General features: G+C 48.0%; 2 protein-coding genes across 17 annotated transcripts in view; one reads left to right on the top strand and one right to left on the bottom strand.

Annotated features, from left to right (window-relative positions):
- The window catches only part of Ccdc191 (coiled-coil domain containing 191), a 70,586-nt gene extending 61,708 nt beyond the window's left edge, over positions 1-8,878 (top strand). For all 8 annotated transcript variants that reach the window (XR_015632676.1, XR_015632675.1, XM_087575834.1 and 5 more), the window contains 4 exons: positions 432-575; positions 2,773-2,925; positions 5,336-5,481; positions 8,440-8,878. Coding sequence is in view for 6 of the 8 variants with exons in the window: in XM_087575834.1 (XP_087431960.1) it covers positions 432-575; positions 2,773-2,925; positions 5,336-5,481; positions 8,440-8,584 (588 nt within the window). In the remaining 2 variants the exon portion in view is untranslated. The remainder of the gene's footprint in view (positions 1-431; positions 576-2,772; positions 2,926-5,335; positions 5,482-8,439) is intronic.
- A 1,455-nt stretch (positions 8,879-10,333) lies between these two features.
- On the bottom strand, positions 10,334-25,418 carry Zdhhc23 (zDHHC palmitoyltransferase 23). 9 transcript variants are annotated; one of them, XM_087576691.1, is made up of 5 exons: positions 25,069-25,418; positions 24,489-24,760; positions 19,138-19,848; positions 17,003-17,248; positions 10,334-15,012 (listed from the first exon to the last, which is right to left on the bottom strand). In XM_087576691.1, the coding sequence occupies exons 2-5, from the start codon at positions 24,629-24,631 to the stop codon at positions 14,745-14,747; spliced, it is 1,368 nt and encodes a 455-aa protein (XP_087432817.1). In that variant the 5' UTR covers positions 24,632-24,760; positions 25,069-25,418; the 3' UTR covers positions 10,334-14,744. The 9 variants fall into 9 exon arrangements, with proteins under 9 accessions (XP_087432817.1, XP_087432819.1, XP_087432821.1 ...); XM_087576693.1 differs by having other exon boundaries at positions 17,003-17,170; XM_087576695.1 differs by having other exon boundaries at positions 17,003-17,161.
- Between the last annotated feature and the right edge of the window lie 45 nt (positions 25,419-25,463).

The raw sequence follows: 25,463 nt of genomic DNA, 5'->3' as shown, positions 1-25,463 counted from the left end.
TGGACTTACTGTTCACTTAGGAAAGAAAAATAACTCAGTGGTAAGAATATTCTAGACTGTCAGTGGAGTTTCTTGTCATTTGACCATCAGTATTTATATTCAAGGCGCTGTATCATAACTCTAGTGCAGGCTCGCTGTTCTCTGCAATGGAAAGGCTTCCTGACCTTGCCCTTGACTGGGTGTTTTGACCTCTTAGCAATGAGGGAAGCAGTAGTTCATCTCTGTAAGCAACACTGGATAAACCTAAGAATACACAGATCAGATTGATGTAAGGCTTGTGACCAACATCCCCTGGCCTCTTAGCACAGTTCCTTAAAAATATTCCAGAGTTGTATTATAATAATCAGCACACTATTTAGCTGTTAGATGCTAATTTTGTTCTTTTCTTTGGGTGTTTTAATTATGGAATTTTTGCTTCTTTTTCCCCCCAGAAAGAACTAGAGAAACAGAAGAGAATTCAAAGGAGTCAAGAGTTGGAAGCAGTAGCCAAAGGTCACTATGAAAAGACCTTGCTAAGGAAAAGAGGCCTGGAGCCCTGGAAGAGACTGAGAGTGCAAAGCAAGCAAAACACTGAGGTGATGTCACCATCATGGCGTCTGCCCCAGTTAGGAAGTAGACTTTCTCAGACAGCACGGATGCCCAGGCAGGCTTTAAGGGAACTTAGTGATTTGAAAGCCAGAACGATAACTACCTTGAGTGTGTATATTTCTCTGGTTCAAGTAAGAGTCTAGATTGGATTATGTAAATACTTGTAATTTAACAGGTTTTGGAAACTAGAATAATTTTATTAGAGATCACCACTGTAGGAGGAGTAGAGGTAACTCAATTTTATCCTGGTTTCTAACAGAGAGACAGTAATAAGCATGGCTTATCTCTGCTATGACAGAGTCCATAGACAAACTCAGAATCCCAGTGCATTATAATGCAGTACTCATCTCTCAGGAGTCTGCAGGCCACTTGTGCTCCCCAGCCCGAGTTGCTGGTTCCAGAGCTGCTTGGGTTGTTCCTTCCACCAAACAATTAGCCAGCAGGTATAGCCAGCCAAATTACATAAGCCCTGTGTCAACCACTGCTGTCCGTCACCGTGCTCTGGAGTCCTGTCTCTCGGGTCCTGTGATCTCCATCAACCATCCAGTGTTGAGTAGAACACAGTAAAGTTGATTGCAGAATAGAGTGAAGGACACTCCCAAGGGGTGGCAGTGCAATGAGACACACTATCCCACTTCACATTTTAAGACACGCATTCTATGCCTAAAGTGTCTAGACAAAGCAGCTTCTGCTGAGGGACATGATCTGTCCAGTTGTGACACACGCAGTTGGATGACTCAGCTAAGAGAAGGCAGTGTGTGTCTGTCTTAGAAAGCCTTCGAGTAGACAGTGATCTTTGAGGCTTACAAGATAGCCATCAGGTCTGAGAGGAGGCTCATTGGTTCAGTACTCGATGTCCTTGCTGAGAAACAGAGTTCATTTCCTAGTACCTTTGAGTGGCTGTCAACTGGCTGTTTCTTCAGGCTCCAAGGAATCTAATACTTCTTCTGGCCTCTACGGGCACAAACATACACTCACATGGCAAGGTCACGTCTCTTCCCAGGCCTGAAGCCATATTCAGATGCATTCTTTTGAGTGGTGATCAGCCCAAAGCCCAAGGCCTCGGTTTCACAGTGCTGCTCATTATGAGGTGAGGGTTCATGCCTAGTGTCCTCCAGGCTGATAATCTAACACCGCCCAGCACAGTATTTCACTGAGCAGAGCAGCCAGAAGGCCAGACTCAGGGTCACTAAGAGGAGATGAGGCTCCATGTACTCCATTGGGTGGTGCTGTGAAATCACACTGCAGAGTACATAATGGTATTATAGAGCGCAGCAGTCTGCTCTAGCACAGTGAACCTCGGAATCTAACACCAATGAGATGTCTCAAGTTCCCCTAACAAATGTGTCCAGCACATGGAACATTCAAGTGAATGATCGAGAGGTTCAAACAGACGGAGTGGCTCTCTGCCTTTGCCTGCAGTCTTCTGTGTCACAGAACCCCATGTGATTGCTGCTTTAGCCAGTAAATGTGACTAGCAGGAGATCTGGGGTGCAGCGTGTTCACAGTGAGGGGTGGTTACAGGAGACCTAGAGCAATGTGTTACTGTTCTAGAAAAGACTGCAATGAGAAGGTCTTTTCTCCTGTCTGGTGAAGGGACACAGCCTTCTCTTCCATACACAAAACCTGAGTTGTATTTATTTTGGATGATACTCTCAACCACTTAAATTGGTAAGACATTAAAATATTCATCATGTTATTTTTGTATCAGTGGTTTTGTGGTTTATTGATGATGTCTAGATTTCAATCCTGGTGACAGTTCATTCTACAAACTAATTGAAAGTATTGGCATTTCCTCAGTTAGACAGTGGTTAAGGACATAATAAAGAGTGGTCCGTTATGGAATTGCTGTCCAAGTTCCAGCAGAGCGAACTGAGTGCTGCCAGTCACGCAGTCCAAAGGTTGGTGGACCTGAAGGGAAGGCTTGGAAGCTGCTTACCAGCCAGTGTGTAACCTCCAGGGAGTCAGCCCTGAGAGACCATGCATGCTGTTAGTCTAGGACCTTCACAGAATGAGGCTGGTAGCCTCGGTCTTTTAGATCATAGATGATAGGCAACTCAGGATTATTCGTGTCTAGTGACTGTCTAGACCTGCTATGTTGTATCATTTCCCTAGCTATGTCTGTTTCCTTAAGTGACTTAAAATCTAAGGAACAAGTTCTACTTCTCATTAAAACTCTTCCAGGTAGCAGAAGAGCATCACTCTTTGACTTCACAGAGAAAGTGCCTGCTCAGCTGGCTCCAGTACAGCCAGGAAAGGCTGGCTACGATGACAGCCAAGGCTGACCAGTTTTACTCCCAGCTACTGTGTAGGAGAGTCATCCGGGGCTGGCTCCAGGTAAGGCCACGGGAAAGTCCTTTCCACGCATCTCCTTGAGCCACGTGTAATGAGACATACCTATGGTCTCAGCACTGGGGAAGCTGAGGCCTTCTCTCGGGACATCAAAACTAAATAAATACACCTCCCTGCTCATCTCTCCATTTAAAAAGGCAGGCTGGATAGCCCTGATAATGTCACACCTACTTTGGTTTTTCAAGAACTTGGAGCCATGAATCCAGTTCATTCCTTTGAACTGTTGTCAACCTTGAGTAGTATAAAGTCTCTAGCACATGTCAGTGTGTGTGTGCGTGTGTGTGCGTGCGTGTGTGTGTGTGTGTGTCTGAGTGTGTGTATGTCTGAGTGTGTGTGAGTGTGTGTGTATGTGTGTGTGGTGTATGAGTGTGTGTGTCTGAGTGTGTGTATGTCTGAGTGTGTGTGGGTGTGTGGGTGTGTGTGGTGTGTGTGTCTGAGTGTGTGTGTGTGTCTGAGTGTGTGTGTCTGAGTGTGTGTGTCTGAGTGAGTGTGTGTGGGGGGGGTGTGAGTGTGTGGTGTGTGTGTGTCTGAGTGTGTGTGTGTGTGAGTGTGTGTGTGTATGTGTGTCTGAGTGAGTGTGTGTGTGTGTGGGTATGTGTGTGTGTGTGTGTCTGAGTGTGTGTGTGTGTCTGAGTGTGTGTGTCTGAGTGTGTGTCTGAGTGAGTGTGTGTGAGTGTGTGTGTGTCTGAGTGTGTGTGTGTGAGTGTGTGTGTGTCTGAGTGTGTGTGAGTGTGTGTGTCTGAGTGTGTGTGTCTGAGTGTGTGTGTCTGAGTGAGTGTGTGTGAGTGTGTGTGTGTCTGAGTGTGTGTGTGTGAGTGTGTGTGTGAGTGTGTATGTGTGTCTGAGTGTGTGTGGTGTGTGTCTGAGTGTGTGTGAGTGTGTATGTGTGTCTGAGTGTGTGTGGTGTGTGTCTGAGTGTGTGAGTGTGTGTGTGTGGTGTGTGTGTGAGTGTGTGTGTGGTGTGTGTGTCTGAGTGTGTGTGTGTGTGTGTCTGAGTGTGTGTGTCTGAGTGTGTGTATGTCTGAGTGTGTGTGAGTGTGTGTGTATGTGTGTGTGGTGTATGAGTGTGTGTGTCTGAGTGTGTGTATGTCTGAGTGTGTGTGGGTGTGTGGGTGTGTGTGGTGTGTGTGTCTGAGTGTGTGTGTGTGTCTGAGTGTGTGTGTCTGAGTGTGTGTGTCTGAGTGAGTGTGTGTGGGGGGGGTGTGAGTGTGTGGTGTGTGTGTGTCTGAGTGTGTGTGTGTGTGAGTGTGTGTGTGTATGTGTGTCTGAGTGAGTGTGTGTGTGTGTGGGTATGTGTGTGTGTGTGTCTGAGTGTGTGTGTGTGTCTGAGTGTGTGTGTCTGAGTGTGTGTCTGAGTGAGTGTGTGTGAGTGTGTGTGTGTCTGAGTGTGTGTGTGTGAGTGTGTGTGTGTCTGAGTGTGTGTGAGTGTGTGTGTCTGAGTGTGTGTGTCTGAGTGTGTGTGTCTGAGTGTGTGTGAGTGTGTGTGTGTCTGAGTGTGTGTGTGTGAGTGTGTGTGTGAGTGTGTATGTGTGTCTGAGTGTGTGTGGTGTGTGTCTGAGTGTGTGTGAGTGTGTATGTGTGTCTGAGTGTGTGTGGTGTGTGTCTGAGTGTGTGAGTGTGTGTGTGTGGTGTGTGTGTGAGTGTGTGTGTGGTGTGTGTGTCTGAGTGTGTGTGTGTGTGTGTCTGAGTGTGTGTGTCTGAGTGTGTGTCTGAGTGAGTGTGTGTGAGTGTGTGTGTGTCTGAGTGTGTGTGTGTGAGTGTGTGTGTGTGTCTGAGTGTGTGTGAGTGTGTGTGAGTGTGTGTGTGTCTGAGTGTGTGTGTCTGAGTGTGTGTGTGTCTGAGTGTGTGTGTGTGAGTGTGTGTGTGAGTGTGTATGTGTGTCTGAGTGTGTGTGGTGTGTGTGTCTGAGTGTGTGTGAGTGTTTGTGTGTGTGGTGTGTGTGTGAGTGTGTGTGTGTGTGGTGTGTGTGTGTCTGAGTGTGTGTGTGTGTCTGAGTGTGTGTGTGTGTGGTGTGTGTGTGAGTGTGTGTGTGTGGTGTGTGTGTGTCTGAGTGTGTGTGTGTGTCTGAGTGTGTGTGAGTGTGTGTGTGTGTGTGTGTGTGTGTGTGTTGGAATTAGTCCTTCAGTGTTTGTTTCTTAATACTCCTTGGGTTTCTGTCTCACAGTACTTAGGTGACTTTAGCTCTGCTCCTGAATACTGTTACAGTGGGTCACAGAGGATATCATTGGCTCAGCTGCCTTGTTGGACTCTCTCTCTCTCTCTCACTCAGCCCTTTGCATCCTTGACTATTTGGCTTTTTATGTCTCTGTTTCGGCATTTTCTCATTTGTTTTTAACTTACTCTACGTGTCTCCTGATATCACTTGCTCACTTCTCCTCGTGTCTTCGCCCACTAGTACGTCAGTGATGTAGAGGAGGAAGTCAGGAAGCTCTGTGTCTACTTACTGCAGAAGAAGACTTTCAAGGCCTGGCTTAGCACTGTCAAAGAGCTGGAGATGGAGTCCCAGAAGAAGCTTAAGGTTGCTGCAGAACACTGTGACAGGTAAGGCATGGCGCTCTCACAAAACTGACTCCCCACTGCCTGCAACATCTTCTTCTGCTTGCACAGTAAAAAGATGGGGTGGAGGCCAGGAGAGCTGGACCCTCAGAGACAGGTGGGGACCCCAGCTCCCCGGATCTTCATGAGTGGCAGCAACACAGGAAAGCACCTGTAAGATGAGGAGGCCTGGCTTGTCCCCCTCGTGTGAAATCCATGGACATACCTAAGCAAATGTGTTCTTAGTAGTCATGTGGTTTTCATTTAAGTGTTTATCACATGCATGCCTGGTGCCCATGAGGGTCAAAAGGCGGCCTAGGATCCCATGGAACTGGAGTGAGGTGGTTCTGAACCACCATGTGAGTGCTAGAAACCAAGCTCAGATTCTCTGCAACAGCAGCAAGTGCTCCTAACCCAGAGGCCCCTTCCCAGACGCAAGTCCCTCCTACAGGTAAACAAATCTTCCGACTTGTACCCTGAACATTCTCCCCGCTCTCCTCCTAAGCCTTCAGAACTACCATGTGGTTTTCCTTGTTTTGAATTCTGTGTATAGATGACCTATTATTAATGTTTAAAATACCGTTAGGTCTTATTTGTTAAGAAATAATATAATCCACACAAGTATAAGCAAGTGTATACTTGTTCTGACTTTAGAACTTCCCTAAGCATCTGCACAGAAATGTTGTGAGAGTAGACAGGAACAACCCTCTTTGATGGCCAAGCATTGCTCCTGGGAAGCCATTACGTACTGGGCACATAAGTGACAGCTCTGGGCTGTGGGTCGCCCTCTCCTCCCTGCCTATACTCACTTTTGGATTCTTTGTTTTCACTGTGTATGAGTATCTCTCGCACACCTTGTTATGCCAGTATGGCCACTCCTAGCAAGAACTTATTCTTAATTTATAGGCACTGGGAGTCGGTGGTCTGGGGACAGACTAACAAGTTATTATAATAGAGACTAACTGTGCCGTGGTGATGATCTCCAGGGACTTGCCTCTGAATGCAATGCAGCTGCTTTAGAGGACAGCGGGGGCTCAGTACCTAATGACTCTGCATCCATAGCCTTTTGGACCCCTCAGCATAGGGCTGGTGACATCCTAGTGGGTAACGGTGCCTGACACCAAGCCTGATAACCCTAGTTCAGTGTGTGTCCTCTAGCCTCCATACTCACCCTGTGGCATGTGTATGCTCCTGTACATACACACCATATACACACACACTAATAAAATGTAATAAAAGACAGAATTAAAAATACCTTTAAAGTGAGTAAGAACAGATTTTGCCTTCTGGGCTGTGGTAAACAGTGAACAAGGAGACAGTAGTGTGAATGCCCTACTCAGCCCACAGCACGACTGCTAATTCTGAGTTTCATGCCACTGTGACTGTGCCTCCAGCCTCCGTCTATGTGCCTCCGGTGTCTGTCCTTCTCAGCCCAAGGATTCATTTGGGGCTTTCAGAACCAAAGCATGACTTATGGTCACTGTAACAACCCTGGGTAATAGCATGGATTCATGTTCTGACGAAGGAGCAGCACACATCCTCGTGTACAAACCCAGGCAGCTCACTGGAGCTGTAAGCCACCCTCCTCCTGCATCCATCTCCCCACTCATCCTAAATCACGGTTGTCTATAAGCTAAAGGAAGCAATAGCAAGACGGTGCTCCTTTTAGGGTTTGAAGTGGCAAGTCGGTATAGGGACTAAGATCATCAAGGAAGTCCATCTGCTCAGGGTACAACCTCTGCTGTGACAGTCTCTTCCCCACTTTGTTCCTGCTTCCTCTGTCCATGCCCCACTGGCCTCCTGTTCTGCCCCTCAGAGGCAGAGAGCTCACATCAGCTTAAGGGCAAACTCGGTCTCATCCTTCACATTGTAAGGTCTGCCGCATGTCACCCACTGACCAGCCTGTCTCAGTCTATCCGTTTCCTTGCTCTACTTAATTCCCTAGAGCTGGCAGACATTTCAGGAGGGTAGAATGGGAGGAGCTATAAATAGCAGGTGGGGAGAGAGCTGTCCTCAAGCCTGGGAGTGGCCCGAGAGATGACCACAGGAAAATCGCAGTGGTGGGCTGAGTGGAGAGAAGTCGGATGCAGTGAAGCAGTTCTGCTTAGCAGAAGTCAGCATTATCCAAAACGTCAACCAGTGAACAGCCATAAAATTAATAATGACTGAGGTGAATTCTTGGGCCTTGTTAGCTAATTAAGAGGCCAGAACAAGTATCATCACTGCCTCTAGTTTTACAACAAGCCTCAGCAACCTGCTTGTGTTCCAACCTGTCACCATGTGGCTGTGTGCTTGACTCTTGACCTTTATTCAAGATCTGACTTTCCAGGAACAGCCACTTCAGTAATGCATTTTAACACCTCGGATGCTCCTCCCCGAGATAGGGCAGCACTGTGTTTCTCCACCACTGTCCCTTCCCACACACTGACTCTGAAAGGCTAGCCGTCTAACCTGGCAGAGACTGTTAGGCCTTCCCTCAGCATCCCCAGGGACCAGTTGGTGTAGGTGCTGGTCAGTCCTCAAAGGGCAGGTGTGCGTCCCACAGATCGAACTCCATTCAACACACAACCCCAACACCATCTTTCCAATCTTGGAATTAGCATATTTTTTTCTCAACTAAAATTCTACATCCTTTCTGTTGTAATTGGCGATGAGCTTACCAGTCAGGTTTTAAACTATGGGAAAACCAGGGCCTGGATGCCCTGAGTGAGTTCTGTCAGATACACTCGGCCATTATCTTTCCCTTGACAGCTGTCTGCCCAAGCCCATCCTAATTCCTGGCCTAGGTGGCTGATACACAAGCTATGACCAGATCAGCTGAGAGTCCCAAAGCCAGCACTGTCAGCCCTGGGCTCTCTGTGCAGCGTCACTTACCACAGTCATACCCATCCATTTTTTTTTCAATAGCACTGTATTGCTGTCGGAATTCCCATTGATTTCCCCCTCTCCCTTTTCCCCTTAAAGGAAGATTCTCAGGGTCACACTGGAGATGTGGAAGGCATTTGTAAAACTTACCAAAGAAGACAGAGTCAGAGAAGAGCGGCGAGACCAGCTCCGCCGGAAGGTGGCCGAAATCCTTCCAGACTTCCAGATGCTGGTGCCATCGTGATGGCTGCACACCAGCAGCTACATGCTTGTCAGCCAAGGGCAGTCTTTGTGCCCGGATGTGCAGACAGACGGTCTGCACCCACACCCCTACCTGAGCCCGGCTTTCTTCTGGATGTGTCGTAGGCCGGGGGTTATCTTGGGATTTGTGCTTCAGTCTTGCTCTCTCCTGGGTTGCTGGGCATCAGTGGTGACGGCTGTCACAGGGGGTCATGGGAACAGTCTAGGGCACCACCGCTGAGTGCATTTTATACATTCTTAGTGTAATAAACTCTGAAGAGATGAGTACCTGCCTGGACTTCTGGAGACGGTGTCCTTATCACTTGCTGTGAGCTGCTGTATGTGTAACACTGGATAGAAACAGAAAGCAGTGAGGACTTAAAAAAGAGGGCATGGGTGGCCAGTGTTCTGTGACCACAGCCCGAGTGACAGGTGCCCAACAGGGCCCACTCCACCCAATGGCACAGCGTGAAGGTACTGTACATGGCTGCAGCAGACTGCAGCAGCTTATCCTGACATCCAAGCACTTGATCCACACCTAGGAAACCAACAGCTCCAGCAAGCCCCGCCCCTCATCAAAATGCCTACCCGAGTTCCCAACTCGGCTTCTCAGTAATCCATCTGCTCTGTCCGATTGGCCTGGTAACTTACACTGAATTCAAAATGTTCTAGTATTTAGGTTCTTACTAAAGATGGATCAAATGTTCCCCTCTGTGAGCTTTTACACAGAATCATCTGCTAGGAATGTTTTCATTATAAAACATGTCTTTGGGTTGGGGATTTAGCTCAGTGGTAGAGCGCTTGCCTAGGAAGCGCAAGGCCCTGGGTTCGGTCCCCAGCTCCGAAAAAAAAGACCCCAAAAAAAAAAAAAAAAAAAAAAAAGAATCATCAGGTAAAACATGTCTTTATTGAGACCAATTCAAATAGTCTACAAATGCACATAGTGGAACGAGAAAGCTTCTCATAGCCCAGAGCATCCGAATTGGTAAAATGAAACTGTTGCGTAAACTTGCTTGACCCAGCACAGTTCTTAAGCTATCCCAGCTGCATGCCATGCAAAGTGGCTCTGATCATTTTTCTCATGAAAGATATGTAGTGACAGGCTGAGACCACAAAACGCCAGAGCCGAGCTAAGCTGCAGCCCACACACCTTTTTCTTTAATATCATGTGACACGTCAAGAGACACGTGTTTCAAAGACAAATGACCACAAGAAAAATGAAACTAAATCATATTTAATCTTATTCCATCTAAACCACTGTTTATACTTAATTATGGCACACTTACTAAATGCTGGCCATTAACACTAAAAAATTCAAAACCACACACAAATATTAATTTAATGCCAACCCTAGAGATAAGGCTGAATTCTTTATCATGTCCTAAATAAGTCACATAAAAATCATGCTTTCTGTCATAAACTGTATCTTTGCTTCACCCAAACATCAACCAGAAACTGCTTCCTAGAGACACATATTGACTGAGCCCCCTGGACAGTGCCAGCCTACAGACCTTTGAGACCACCAGACTCTTGATAGGCCATAGTGAAGACGTGGTCTGAAACACTGCCACTAACTAGCACTGAATAAACAGTACCTCACCTACAAAGCCAGGAAGAAAAGAGGGAGACCAAGTTTAGGGTCTGCAAAGACCACTGGATGGGGACAACAACAAGGTAGTCAGGAGGCCCCACAGCTCAGAGCACAGAGTGTTTTAAGACAAAACACTTCCAGGGCACACCAACAATCAGACTGTTTTCATAAAAGAAAGCACTTTATTTTCCATTTAAACAATGTGATCACAGGATATTATTTTGCACAAACAGCAGCAGTTGGTAAAATTTCCATTTTAAAGGCCTTGTATCTGAGTCTGAGGTGCTAAGTTGGCGATAGAGGGACACGAAGAGTGCAGAGTCCAGCCCTCAGCCTCCAGCGTGGCTCCATATTAAATATTGGATTTAATATTAAAACCATTCCTGGGATTCACTCAATCTACCGTCAAACACAGAAATCAGATCAAATGAAAAGGCCCCGAAGACACAACAAATCATCAAGTCACCCCGACTCTGGCAGCATGTATGTGCCTGCTGCTCTGACGGGATCTTGTCCACGGCTCTGCCTAAAAACCTTTTATTTGTATCAGTAGAGCAGGCTAGCTCTGGGTTAAAAGCTTTGCCTTTTACATATGGATCTTTTAAGGTAAAAAGTGACACCAGGACATCTCTCCGGTACTTATGAATCTCAAGCCCAAGGTAGAGAGAGCCACCCCGCATGCTGTGCTAACCGTTCAGCCTTCCGTTCCCACAGTGAAATGCTCAGAGCCAGCTCAGGTCCACATGGCTGTCCGTACGGCTGTCTGTACGGCTGTGACATGAGTCTCAGTTTAGTTCATGTGGCTTTCACGCTCACCTCACAGGCCCTGCACGCTTGCCAGTCTTCTGAGCAGACCAGGCTCCCGGCAGGCCTCCAGCACAATTCGAACCCACTGCTTGCCGGAAAAGGCTCTTTTTGGAAGGCAGGGTGCCAAAGTGTGGCTAACAGGAAGTTACGTCACAGAAACCTACTCGGCTGGTTTAGAGAGATGAGCGAGCGCATGGCGCATTGCTTGTGTTAAACTTCATGGCTAAAGCTGTGCTTCTACAGGTTTTTACTTCTGTTGGTTGAGCTGAATAATAAAAAGCTGATGTCCTACCCAAAAAAAGGAAGTCTGTTAGGCAGATATCAGTATTACATAGACTCTTACTGGCATTGTGTTTTCTGGCAGTGGAAAGTTCTAGAATACAAAGTTTTCTCTTGCTAAAAATTCTAGAGTCCCAAGGACTATTGTGTAAGAGAAAGTTTACAGCAGTTTTCCTTCTAGGCAGGCTGTACAGTGGACAACAGTCAATCATTCATCAGAGGGAAATGCCACTTGGAGAGCAGAGATTTACAAATACCCTAGCAACTATGTGGCTGAGGGATCAGACAGCACTGTCCCCAAAACACATTTAAGGCTTTGTTTTAGCGGCGTCAGAGTGGCCTGCCAAGGAGGCAGTGAGGGTGACCTACACAGTACTTTGCAAGCTCCTAAGACACACTTCTAATAGGAAGGATTCCTCATTCCAGTCTTGATCCTTAGTGTTTTCCCTTGAGTTTTTAAAAAGCAGCCTCGGTCCTCTTTCCTGGGAACACACAGTGGTATGGAAGTAATGTAGGGGTCAGAACAGGGTGGGTTCTTCATGTAGCTCAGATGGAGGACAAGAGGACCTGCTAACCTGGTGTCACATTTGTGGGGAGCACTCACTCCCATGGCCAAGGGACTGCTGGGCTCATCTTACCCATGGAGGTTTGGACAGCCCACTCACAAAGGCCTTGCCTTTTTAAAGACTCCAATTACATCTTCTACTGTCTGGAGAACACCAAAATCCCACAAACAAGATCATAAAGCACAAAGGTCTGATTGTAGATAGCCCCTGATTTACTGTCTCTTGGAAATGAATTGTAAAAGCCTGAGTGCATATTTCCCAATTCCCCTCTAGAAAGCAACAAGGTCAAGGCAAATTTTATGTCTCACAAATTATCTTTGATCTTTGGGATCCCAGAAACAGTACATGTGTAAAAACAGACACTTCAAGATGGAGTTCTCCGATGGATCTTCCATTTCTGTGGCAGAAACTGTGTAGTCTTCCCCAAGTTTCAGTTGAGACACAAAAGAACACTTTAGTACAGGGAAGAGCTAGAAAGCAGTGTTCTGCTCAGTGCTGGGAAGAAGAGCTAGAAAGCAGTGTTCTGCTCAGTGCTGGGAAGAAGAGCTAGAAAGCAGTGTTCTGCTCAGTGCTGGGAAGCGCATGTACCCTGTTCTCCATTCCTAGTGCGTTACATTGCGGGGAGGGGGTTAGGAGAACTGAAAGATCCACAAAGCAAGAATCTGCATCCAGGTTTGAGCTTCATTCTGTAAACCACCAAAGTTCTCCAGGAACTTCACCTCTGGAGGCTGCAGAGATGGCTCAGCAGTTAGGAGCACGTGCTGCTCTTCCAGAGGACCCAAGTTCCGTTCTCAGAGCCCATGTCAGCTGGCTATTGGCTGCCTGTGACTCCAGCTCCAGGGGGAGCTCTTCTGGCCTCCTCTGTACACGCACACGCACACGCGCGCGCATACACACACACACACACACACACACATACAAAATCTAAAAAGAAAAGAAATTTTGGCTTCTTAATTCCAGTGAGCCAGAGCCAACAAGGAGTCCCCATGCACGTGAGGGGCCTCACTCATGTGAACCTTGAGCGGCGAGCTCTGGGGAAGAGGGTGCTCACTGCTAATCCTCCTGCTGGGTCTCGGGGTGGTGCTCACATCCCAAGCGCACTGCTGATGAAGACGCAGCAGGCACATGTATGACTAAACGACTTCTCCAAATTCTCACAGCAGCTAGCTGCTCAGAGTTGGCTACATACCTGGCATTCGAGAGACATGAAAACTACCAATTTCTGCCCACATACGCTGTCTCTGACGTTACTACCATCTCTCTTACCTAAAACCCACAAAGACAGAAATTAGTTGTAGCCAAGCCAACTTTCATTCTGAATGTTTGACTCTGGGCCAGGCGTCACCGTAGAAACTGCAGCCAGCGAGCATCCCCAGGCTCCCTCTCTGGCTTACCCAGTGGGATACGGAGTCTATTATTTATTGAACAATAGATCTCTGCGGAGAGCAATGACAAACCTGGATGAAAATGTGGCACCTGTCTTCAGGAGAGCCCCGGTCAATGGCAAGTCTCAGGATGGCGCTCTGCGCAAGAGCAGACTAGCCCAAGAAGCAGGAGCATTTCCTCCGTGCATACAAGCAGGCAGAGAACAGCAAACAACAGCAGCAACACCCACAAAGCTCTGTTTCCCCTCTGAAGCAACAAGGCCAAGGCAAACTTAAGGTCTCACAAATTATCTTTGATCTTTGGGATCCCAGAAACAGTACATGTGTAAAAACAGACACTTCAAGATGGAGTTCTCCGATGGATCTCCCGTTTCTGTGGCAGAAAGAGGGCCCACTGTGTAGTCTTCCCCAAGTTTCAGTTCTGAGACACAAAGGAACACTTTAGTAGGGGGAAGAGCTAGAAAGCAGTGTTCTGCTCAGTGCTGGGAAGCGCATGTACGCTGTTCTCTCCTGTGAGATGCATGTTCGTAGGGAGGACAGCCATGTGGATATGGAAAGGTGTCAGTCACCCTGGAGAGAGTTCATCCCGGCTGATGTTCCCATTTAGTGCTCTAAACATTACAGCACTGAAAATACATGGATAATAATAAAAAATCAAGCCCTTGATATTAATCAGCCTCCACAGCCACAAGAGGGAAATGTTCTCGGAGGACAGTCTCCTCTCCTTCCAACCACAACCACCCGTGTGCCAGCGCCTCACCCAGGGAAAACGTGGAAGGGGGAAAAATTAGTTAAGTATAATAAATATAAAATGATACATTAAAAAATATATTCGTCACCTAAATTTCTGCCCACTACACACTGCACAGATATTTTCATCAGCTGTCCTTCTCAAGACGAGATTACTAGTATCAACCCTCTTGTTTGTTACTAACCTGCAATCACAGGTCTAACATGGAGAATTTCCTTAACTGTACAAACTGATTGTCTTAACAGTATTGGCTTCAATATTCTGACCTATGAGCAGTCTGCTTCAGTCCTAGGCATTTTCTAATAATGCCTGACTCCCCCGAGTGCTGGAGTTGAACTCCACAGCCCTCCTCAGGTGGCCATCATGGCTGCTCCATGAGGTAGCCAGGCAGCAGAAGCCCCCACACAGATGAACCTGAGACTTGGGAAAGTGACTCGACCGAGGGGTCACATGGCTATTAGAAATGGAACGGAGGACTAGGAACACTCCTCATTCTAACTAACTTCCTTCCTCATATGGACAGTTTGTGTGACCACAGCCTCTTTGCAGCTTCTGGTGCCTGAGTCAGCAAGGGGACAGGAAAGGAATGGCTACTCTTGCTGCTTCAGTAAAACTCCCATGAGTTATAAAGGCAGAAGAAGTTACCCTTTCTTCGGTCCTCTCCAAACCTGAGCGTAGCTCGGCAGTACTTCCGAGAAGTGGGCGGTGGAGATGAGTCCTGCATGGATACTGACGTGAACAGGAAGGACAGCGAGGAATGTCCCGCAGGGCCGCATGGAAGGCACTTAGACAATGTCCTCGGCAGGGGTGTGGACTGTGCGTGTGCCTAGGGTGGAGAACTGGAGCCAGTTGCGCAGGAAGCCCCTGTTGTACTGGCCCGTGTCCACAATGAGCCCACAGAGGAGCCGGCGCCCCGTCTTCTGCCGAAGGGCCTGCTGCACTTCCCTCTCCGTCACATTGTAGCTGATGTTTATCAGCTGGATGAGGAAGATGTAGGCCATGCCGGCTGTGATGATCACCGAGTACCACACGCAGGTGAAGGATAGAGCTGAGCTGTAGAGAAAGGGCCTTTCTCAACATTTTCTGCACATTAGTAGGACTTGAGCACCCCCTCCAGTCCCGTCCCCCTCCCCCGTCCCTTTTCTCCCCCTCCCAAGGATGTCTTCGTATCTTCAGAATGTGAAAACCCAGATGAACTGTTTCAATTCTCCTCTGGACAGTTAGTCCATGGTTTTCTAGCCTGTTACATTTAGCACAGGATGTCTTATTATACTGCACAGATATCAAGGTTTTCAGCGCCTGTTTGTTAAATGCATGAGCAATTCCTAATTTGTAGCTAACCCAGGCGCAAACAGGTCGCAGGGAGTCATTATTGGTGTCCTCTAAGAAGCTGTAGGTGGAAACCAAGAACGGACTAACGTTATGTCTGCAATCTAGTGCAGACTGAGCACAAAGAGGATAACTCTCAACACACAGGCAGGAAGAGGCTGGAGAAATGGCTCAGGGTCCTGAGGTCAGTCCCCAGCACCACAGTGAGTTAGCACACAACCTGCAACTCCATTCCTAAGGGTCAGATGCCCCCTCAGATGCCCCCTCCTGGCTCTGTGAGAAGTCACACATACTCGGCATACAATCATATAGACGTAAATTAAATAAAAAATTTCAAAAATAAAAAAATATCTGTAGGAACCTAACATTTCAAACAAAATCATGCAAGGCAGGAAAACATTTTCCGGGCTTATTCATGAACGGTGGGGAGGGGGTACGCACTTGAAGAATTAGATGGAAAAGACATACATAGGCTCTGCAGTTCTAAAGCTAAATGGGAACTCACAGATGAAAACCCACAACCTCCCCATAAAGTGGAGGTGACAGGAACCACTACAAGGATGAGGTGAGATGTAATGGTGACACTGGGCACCGCCCGATTCACTTGAGTCAACCCACCAAGGACACAGGCATCCTGCATTCCAACTTACCGCCCTCATGATGGCCTTGTGATGTCAGTGACTTTTCATGTCGAGTGAAGGAAGTTACCCCAAGAAGAGAAGGCTAACTGTCACTCCAAAATAGCTATAATGTCCATATCTAGACTATTAAGGACTAACACCACAGGGGTGTCTGGCAGCAAAAGAGGAACTGGCTCTGAGAGCTAAGAGTGAAAGGGAAGAAGAGACCCCAACCAGAGACTATGGAACCCCCACACTGAGTAAAAGAACATAGAGAAAGGACATGAGGCACCCCAGGAGTGGTGGGCCCTTGGGATGTGGCATGGAGGTTGGCAAGGGCACTTCTGGTCTAAAAGGGTGGTAGTGCCATGGGTACCCTTGGTATATATGGAGAGAGGGACATGAGCACCCCTGGTGTGTGGGGGTGGGAGTGGCGTGAACTTCCTCAGCAGGAGGGGGCGGGGTGGGGAGACCAACACAGAAGAGTCCCACTTACACCACTGCATGGGAATCTGAACAGTTTAAAAATGGGTTCCCACCTAATGATGCCTAAGAAATCTTGACCTAGATAACACAGTAATCATGAGTGGTGAATTAAAAAAATAAAAATTAGAACAAACCATGAGAGGTTAGAGAGAAAAGAAAGGCTACACAGATAGAAACACCTCTCAAAATGAGCACACTGCGACCTCAGGCACAAAGAAGCTTCCCAGCTGTGGGAGACCCTGGTAAAGCCAAGCATTTGTTTGTTTGTGTGTGTGTTTGTTTGTTTGTTGAAACAGGGTCCCTCTATGTAGTCCTCATTATTTTAGAACTTGTTTTGTAGAACTGGCCGCCCTCAAAGAAGATCCGCCTGCCTGCCTCTGCACATCAGAGCTAGGATTAAAGGTGTGCGGCATCAGCCATGCTTCTGACTGGCATTACCCTGGAAGGTCACCCAGAACCACTGCAGCATTTTGCTGACAATTTTAGGGATGCCCACCATCCCCAAGCCTGTCCTCTGCTTTGACTGAGAACTGTAACTTAGCATAGGAGCAAATAACTCCATCTCTGGCAACACTTACTACTTTGTGGCTGGCCCTCTCAGCACCTACCTGTAATTAGCGTAAACTCCAGGACAGTAGAAGAGGGCTGTGAAGAGGCTTCTGTCCCTACAGATGGTGTTCAAGGTCAGCGATATTCCGTAAACCGAAGTGAGCAAGAAGATGGAAAGAGCAAGTATAAACGCTTGATGGTTTGATTCTCCGACGCAGCTGTTTATCCTCAAAACAGCAGGGGGAGGGGGACAAATACATTTGTTTGAGAATGTCTCCTGTAGCTCACACGATACACAAGCAAGCCTTTAAAATACGGACAGTGAGAACTTCAGTGCTGAGACAGTGAACTGTTTTCATCTTAGTTTTAGGGAGGCAAAACCTGCCTACTGTGCGACAGTGTCACATTCTCTATGGAAGGACAGAACCACTGTCACTTAGCTGAAAGCCAGGACTAATAACAGAGCAGAAGACAGCTAGCAACATATAGATGTAGAGCTCGTACACGTATGAACGTAAACAATGTATACGTACACGTGGGGATTTTATGTAGTGCTAAGGATTGAGCCCGGATCCTCCTGCATGTTAGGCAAACTACACCCCAGCCCCTGTCCCTAAATCTGCTAAGTGAGGTCTGTTATCCAGCCATGAGGAAAGCTTGTTTAGCAGTTATGAAGACTTGAAAAGTCCAGTCAGAAATACCCGCACACAATAGGAAGACATGTTTAGTATGTACGAGAGCAACAAAAGGATCTGAAGCAGTTAAAGCTATGGTTCGGCATGGCAAACAAGGTATTAGGAAGCAGGTCAGGTAAGAAATGGTCCTGTGTCGTGGCCTCTGTGAGGGGAGGGTGCGCAGGCCATGGCTTCTGCACATGCAACTCAGAATGCTCAGTGGCCAGAGGTTTCCCGAGGGACTCGCTGTCTGACTCCAAAAGCAAGCATTTGGAAAGGGGCCAACATACTCACGCGCACATGCATAGAATAGTGGTAAATGACAAAGGCAAAAACATGCACATCTAAAACTAAACACCCCTTTACAGGGAAAGACAAGTCCCAGAAACTGCTGCCCCTGTCTTAGGGCCATGCCCGTGAGGGCCATTTCAAGACCGTCCAGGCATTTCCTAGTCTTACTCTCCCCTGTTCTCTGCAGATCTAGTGTAGTTCAGTAGTCAGCACAGCCTCCAGCATCCACGGCTGAGTGCTAACACTCCCTTCAGCTCAGTCACTCAGTGGAGTTTTAGATGCTGTACTTTATATAGTATGAGCCTGACGTGCCTTCCAGTCGCTAGCCGGCTGGAAGGTACAAAACAAAGCCTCTCTCCAGGCAGGTAACAATACAGGGATATCTGATAGGATCTAGGATCTCAGGACCTCGGCTTCACAATGGTGAGAGGAAATCCCTGGCTGCATAAAATGGTTAAGGATGTATAGCTAGACTATAGTCACCTGAAGACAGGACTGCTTCCCAGAATTCTCTGTTCAAGAGCAACAGGAGAAAAGACCGATATTGAATATGTGATGTTGTATGTGTGTGATGGTGTATGTGTGTGATGGTGTATGTGATGGGGTGTGTGTGTGTGTGTGTGTGTGTGTGTACACTTGCATGTGGAAATAGAGGTTGATGTTGGTGTCTTCCTCAATCATTCTCTACTGTATGTTTTTTAGTCAGGGTCTCTCACGAACCAGCAACTTGCTAATTCAGCGAGACCCATGGCCAGCAAGCGCCAATGCTGGTCCTGTCTCTGCCTTCCCAGTGCTGGGATGACAAGCGTGTGCCACTGACCATGGCCTTCGCATCGGGGTGTAGTGAGGAGAACGCAGGTCCTCTTACTTGTGCTCTTGAGCAAGCATTTTACCAACTGAGCCACCTCCACAGTTCCTGATTAAAAACATTTTTTTTTTACATCAACTAAAGAGAAATTGGAAGGGGAAAAAAGAGGTAGGAAAGAAAAAGAAAGGAAGAAGGGAAAAAAAAAAAAACCTCCCAAAGTTTTTCTGTTAATCTCCTTCAGAAAATGACCGAAGCACTAAATCTGTGAGACTTAAAACCCCATGACTAAGCGAGAACATCCTCACAGCCTACAAATATCTGCAAGGTGTAAAACCGGAGGAAGACATTTAGGACACCACAGAGAGGAGAAAATGGGTAGGATATGGATTGGTTTCTGGGAGTCCGGACTTTTCCAACATACCAGACACAATGGTGATCCATTCTCCTCACACAGATACCGCATATCCGGCAATGCCACGCCCGGGCGGGCCGCACTAGCTGGCACTTGGCACACCAGTCTTCCTTCGATTTGGCGGGGCTGTCAAGCCCCACCCTGGAGGAGCCCTTAGCATCGTCCTTCAGTGTGCGGTTGTTAAGGCTCCCCGAGGTATCTGTGCCGGGGAACCCTTTGGTCTTCTCCTGCCCTTTTTTGATCGGGCATTCGATTTGGCTGTTGCTGGGGGATTTGTCATTGCATGCTGGGTTGCTGAGGTAGCCTGGATTCTTCTTGGCTCGGTACAAGGCTACGAGTATCAGAAATAACCCGCAGGTGAGAAGGGCCAGCTGAGCGGGCCCTACGTGCCCTTGGGGGACCACTTCCTGCAAGAACACATAGTACATGTAGCCCAGGGAGAACAGACCGAGGCTCAAGAAAAACAGCGTCTGCTCTTTCCTTCTGTGAGTGAGGTAGTAGTACCACAGTGCCAGCATGGGCAGGGAGGTCAGAACCACCACCCCCAGCAGGAAGTGCCAGGAAGCCACGCGGAGCAGAACCGGCAAGAGCACGAGTGGGGGGAGGATGCTGATATTGACTTTTTTGGCTCCTCGGAGCCAAGGAATTCGGAGGCGATCAGAAATCGTATCCGTGATTCTCTCACACGTCTCCGGCCGAAGCGATTTACAGGTAAGCCATCTATTCAGAGAGAACAGAAGAACGTGCTTCACAGGGTGAATGAAAACCTACGTGGCCCCAGATGTCAAACAGCAGCATAAGTTATAACGCACCAAAAGTCAACAGTTTATTCCCTCAGTACTAAACGCAAGCTTTCCAGATTCACGTTATCATGTTTCTCTAAATAGGAAGATAATGCTCATAAATGTCAACTATCAGCAACCTTTCTTACATACACAGGTATATACATATATTCCATACAAATGTGGAATACAATAGACCTAAGTGGTATACAATCAGATGAATCTTTAAAATTAACAAAACTTGACAGTGAGAATTCAAAAGGCATTAGGTAGGCCGCAGCGGTCTTCCTAGGAAGCTTTATGCTCAGCGCTCAGTGGGAAGGCGTGGTCTGTACTTAACCCTGAGCTAGCAAAGGAAGGGAGTGTCTCAGGGGAGAGGTAGGTGCCCTCTGGGCCTGTCCTGGGCCCTGGGAGTGAACCTGGCTGTCCTAGACAGAAGTCTGCTTGAGCAAAGATGCAGAATGAACTAAAGTAAGTCGATGACTGCCCAGAATGGGGCCTGCTGACTTTGCAGGAGGCATGCAGCTATCTGAGTGTTCCAGTTTTAAAACTGAATCTTTAACACCTAAGCACAAAGGGAAGAAGCTGCTGGACCTGGAGGCAGGCACCTGCATTCACAGTTGCATGAAGGCCTGAGGCAGGAGGACCTCTGAGCTCAGCAATTCAAGGCCAGAGAGAGCAATAGCCTGAGACTCCAGCAGGGTGGTCTTGTAAGAGGGGATCTGGTCACCTATCACAGAAGAATCCTCGAAAAATGGGATTAGGGCCTCTATAAAGGGACCTCAGGAGCCTTATGAACCTTACGAAGCAGGGAGTTGAGCTGTGCTCACGTCCTAGTGTTCTTTAGAAGGTAGGCTTGAAGAGCAATGGAACAGTATTAACAGGAGAAATCTCTAATCAATGTGTCAGGGGTCTACACAGCTTCTCTTGAACTCATGCTCCGGTGGGAATAAGGAAAGGACAGGCTGGGGAAAATGTCTGCTGGGCAAAGTGCTTGCCGTACAAACATGAGCCCGTGAGTCTAGATTTCCATCACCCATGTAAAAAGGCAGGCACAGTGTTAAGCATTTGTAATCCCAGCACTGGGGAGCGAGCAGTGGCTCTCCAGAGCTCACTGGCCGGCCGGCCTACCCAGTCAGTGAGCTCCAGATTCAGTGAAGAAACACCGACTCAAAAATTAGGGTGGGTATCTATTGCGTAAGACATCTGACACATCTCTGGCCTATACACAAATACACATACAAACAATAAAATAACAGTAACAACAATAACAAGTACTACTTTGGGGCCTAGGATGATGGCTCGGTTGGCAAAGTACTTGCCCTACAGCAAGAGGAATCAATTTGGATCCTTAGTACCCATGTGAAAATTTGGATAAGGGGCTAGCAAGGTGACTCAGTGGATAAGGGTGCTTGTGACCTTGGCTGATGACCTGCGGTCAATCTTCATAGTCCACATGCCGGAAGGAGAGCACTAACCAACAGGCTGTCCTCTGACCTGCACATCAAAGCTATGGGACACGCGTGAATACACAGGCACGTGCATTATTATAAAAACTGAAAGGTGTGGGGGTATGAGTTTTTAGTCTAGTGCTGTGGGGAGTGGGGTAGCAGCCAGGGGGATTCCTGAAACTTGCTAGTCTGGCCAAAAGAGGAGGTCTAGGTTCAGTGAGAGGCACTATATCAAAAAATAAGACATAGAAACTATTTAGAAAGACACTTGATATCAAACACTGTCCACCAGGAACACTGGTGCACATAGACCTACGTGTAATGCATATACAATGGCTTTAAAGAAAAAAATAACAAAGGGAAACGTAACTTGAGGATCTGGGAAGTTATTGGCCTTCTTAACCTATCTACAGTAACGGAAAGCTGTGTGAGAGACAGCATCATGAGACCAGTATGGATGAGCCCTGTGGTATGGGCCAAGACAATGGGAGGATGGCCCTTAAAGCTCTGAGAAGGGCTGTGCTCCAGTCAGAAGCCAAGAATGCCTGGGCCTTAATGGCAGCACGGTCTCACAGAAAATGGCTCAAAATGCCCATGAAACTCCAGGGCTCACTCCCTAGTACCACATCAAATCTGTTCCCCACATTCATCGTCCCACAGAAACCCTAGGTAAGGCCAGGTGCAACGTAGGCTGCTGAGGCCACTGCTCCCAAGGGCATCAGTAGTAAACGTGGGTGGCAGCATATGTTCCCAATTCCACAGCTCTGCACAATACAAGGGCTGTGGAGGCATTTCCATATCCACATGAATGTCAAAGAACGTTCCAGAGAATATTAAGGCTGAGGCCAAGAACTACCACAGAGTCCTCGTGAGGATACTCTTGTGTATGCGACCACTGCAGAGAGCCTCACCAGGCAGTGCCTAGTGAAGCTGTAAGAAAGAACTGACCTCAAACCCCAGGATGGACCCAGCCACCCATGAACTCTGTGCAGACCCAAGACACCAACCCATGAGCTACAGTATGAGCTAAGCCCTTAGGGTCCAACTTGTAGCTCAGCATGTCTGGAAGGTAGGATGTCTACATCACAAGTGATTTGTCCTGTAGGAGTGGGACCTGCCATTACTTTTCTTTCTCATTTCTCTTTCCTGACATGGGAATGTTTTTCACTGAATGCCCCACTGTTGTGTTTTCAAAGTACACAGTCTGTTATTTCTTTCTTTACTTTTTAATTACTTTATGTGTACAAGTGTTTTGTCTACATGCGTGCATGTGCATCATGTCTGTGCCTTGTACCCACTGAGGTCAGATACCTTGGGACTGGAATTACAGGCAGTTGTAAGATGCCATAAGTGTGTTGGGAATTGAACCCCGATCCTCTGCAAGAGCAAGAGGTACTCTTAACCTCTCTTCTGCCCACAGCCTGTTAGCCACAGGCCCATAGCTGTGGGTCCTTCATGAGTTTCACCCATTTCTGACTTAGATGATGCCATCTAGACCGCTCTGGAGACTTAAGATGTCTGTGCTGATACTTGAACAATTAAACTTTGGAGGTTGGCAGCTACGGGGGTGGGGTGTATTGTGCATGTGAAGACATTCTTTGGAGGGGGCAGAGGTAAATTGCTACAGAGCCAATATTTGTGGCTAAAATTCAAACGTAACTCTCAATGCAATCTTGTTCAGAGTGGGGGCTCTTAGGAAGTGTGAGGTCAACAGGACATCTCGTGAAAGAGATTAATATCTACACAAATTAAGACCATTCTTGGTTGGGCATTCATCCATTCTGAGTGCAGATGAAGTGGGCAGGTGCCATCCATGAGGAAGAGGAGTCACATTAGATACTAAGTCCGCCAGCACTCTGCTTTTGGGTTTCTCCACCTCCAGAACCAGACAGTCCACTTCTATCACTTGTAATGTACCCCACTCAGGAGTATTTTGTTGCAGCAGCCTGCGTGGACTAAGACAGGCAAGAAAGAAAAGGTAGTTTAGGCAACGGTAATTTGAGACGCCTTAAAGTGAGTCGGAGATATCACCTGGAGTCACAGAGCAGCAGGGTGGTGGACACACGGAAGCCTGCCTCCAGAAAAAGGCAATCAGCCAGAGGAGAGAACTCAGGGGCCAGCCCAGGCCCCAAGGGCTAGCAGAGAGGAAGAGTCAGCAGAGCTAACGGCAAAGCTGCAGTCCTAAGTGACAGTCACTGTGGACACGGCACCCTTCCTCCGTTCCTCAGCGCAAAGGGCTCTAATTCCCTCAGTGTGAATCCTAGACTAAGTCTAAAGAAGCCATATCTAAGGCTTCCTATTTACACAAGGAACAACGTGGACATGAGCTTTAAGAGTCAAGTGTGACAGAAGACTGCAGTGGTCTCCATGCAAAGCTTTTCTTGGCCTAACAATCTATACTGACAGTGACTTTGTAAGCAGAAGGGACAGTTTCTGGGAAAAGCTCGTCTCCAACATCCCTCTTCCTCTCACATTACCGCCTTCCATAAGCAGGCATTTAAAAATATATATTTAGAAAAATGGCTAAAACCAGTCTATTGCTACTTGATACAAAATGTTTTTAACTGATGCTAAAAACTCTTCTTTTTAGATAGCAATTTCCATCGATGAGATTGTGGTGAAAGAAAAGGTCAAAGATTAGGCAATGTTACAATCAGGACAGTATTGCTGCCCACATATAAACAGTCACTCTCTACAGGGTGTACACGGCCTCTCTTCCCAGAAACAAGGGGTAAGCTGAGAGCAGAAAAGCCATCTTTCACCCTCCAGGCCCCATGTGACCAAGTGGGAATGACCCATGCCTGGGCTCTATCTACTAAGATCACAGAGAATATAAGAACTTTCTGGAATGTTCATTTAAACCTGCAGTTTGTGCTGGACTGTGTTCTTTAATACATTTAATCTGTCTACTATCCGCACCTCCTACCCCCGTCATCATCGTTGAAAATGAAAACTGTTGAAGTCCTCATAAACTGAACCCTCACACCTGACAGCAAACACAATTCTCTATTTTAGATCCTTTGGAATAGCAAAAGCAAAACTCAGCATTCTGGATGGCATACCTGAAAGGATATATGGAGGTCTGAACAGAACCAGTGGGGTTAGCATCTGGAAACTGTAAGCTTACCTGTCACAGCCTTCATCGAGGTCCTGACAATCACACAAACAGGCAGCCACGTGGTTCTTTTCCCCATTTCGATCTATGTACTCACAGCAACACAGGGGCTCCAATTCAGGCTCTTCGGTTTTCTTTTTTTTTACTGGCTTCATATTGCCTTTTAGCGTAAAGATTTGTACCTGTCACCATGAGGCATAAGAAGCAGCTCTCGGAAGGTAAAGGTGGAGAGAACTCAACTCACATCCTGTAAACACATCTTCACTTCTCATTAACGCCAACGCCTGAGCAATAAAAAAAAAAAAAAAGAAAGAAAGAAAGAAAAAAGAAAAGGGGGGAGGGGTCCTGTTTTCATCAGGCTTTTCGGGCTCCTCGTGGCCTGAAAGGGGGCTCCTTGACTTCTGGGGTTCCGACCATCTTCTCCTCCCCTTCCCAGCTAGGCTTGCCACATCTGGGTACCAGCCGTTCCCATGGCGACAGCCGACCACGCGGCCCGGGACAGCAGAGCTAGAGCGGCCCAGTTCACCTGCGGGTGCGAGCTTGGAAGGGCCGGGCGGTCCCCACCCCAAAGCTGCGCGTCGTGGAAACTCACCCTCGCAGGTGCCGGCAGCGACGCCCCGGGCGCTGCAACCACCCACCGGCCCGGGGATACCAGGAGCCCCAGCAGCCCCGAGGTCGCCGTCCAGCCCACTCGGAACCCGCCGCTCCGAGGGCGTGGGCGGGCCTGGAGAATGACCTTGGCGGGGAAGTTACCTGCCCTCCGACAGAGGCGGGGACCGGGAGGAGGACCGGCTCCCCTCGGCGCGGTTGCGCCTCCGACCTTGCACGGAGGGCTCGGGCGCGCCGGGCGGAGTCGCCCACCTGTGAGCACCGGCGGTGCGCGCGCCTGCCGAGCGAGCCAGTCGCCCCGGGTCTCCGCTCCGCAGGTCGGCGCGCGCTTCCGGGTGCCCCGCCCCCGGCGCCGGGATCCCGCCGCCCGCACGTGCG

The sequence above is a fragment of the Rattus norvegicus genome, chromosome 11, assembly GCF_021556685.1.
Source record: "Rattus norvegicus strain SHRSP/BbbUtx chromosome 11, alternate assembly SHRSP_T2T, whole genome shotgun sequence".
NCBI lineage: Eukaryota > Metazoa > Chordata > Mammalia > Rodentia > Muridae > Rattus > Rattus norvegicus.
Note: the sequence above shows the minus strand (reverse complement) of the source record. Positions and strands in the feature narration are given on the sequence as shown.

What these genes read in the sequence shown, in the direction of transcription:
- Zdhhc23 (XM_087576691.1), bottom strand. Translation starts at nt 24,631, where the DNA reads ATGAAGCCAGTAAAAAAAAAGAAAACCGAAGAGCCTGAATTGGAGCCC. An exon ending in CTCGATGAAGGCTGTGACAG is followed by an intron (nt 19,849 to 24,488) that starts GTAAGCTTACAG and finishes CTCTCTGAATAG; the next exon opens with ATGGCTTACCTGTAAATCGC. An exon ending in ATGGATCACCATTGTGTCTG is followed by an intron (nt 17,249 to 19,137) that starts GTATGTTGGAAA and finishes CGTATTTTAAAG; the next exon opens with GCTTGCTTGTGTATCGTGTG.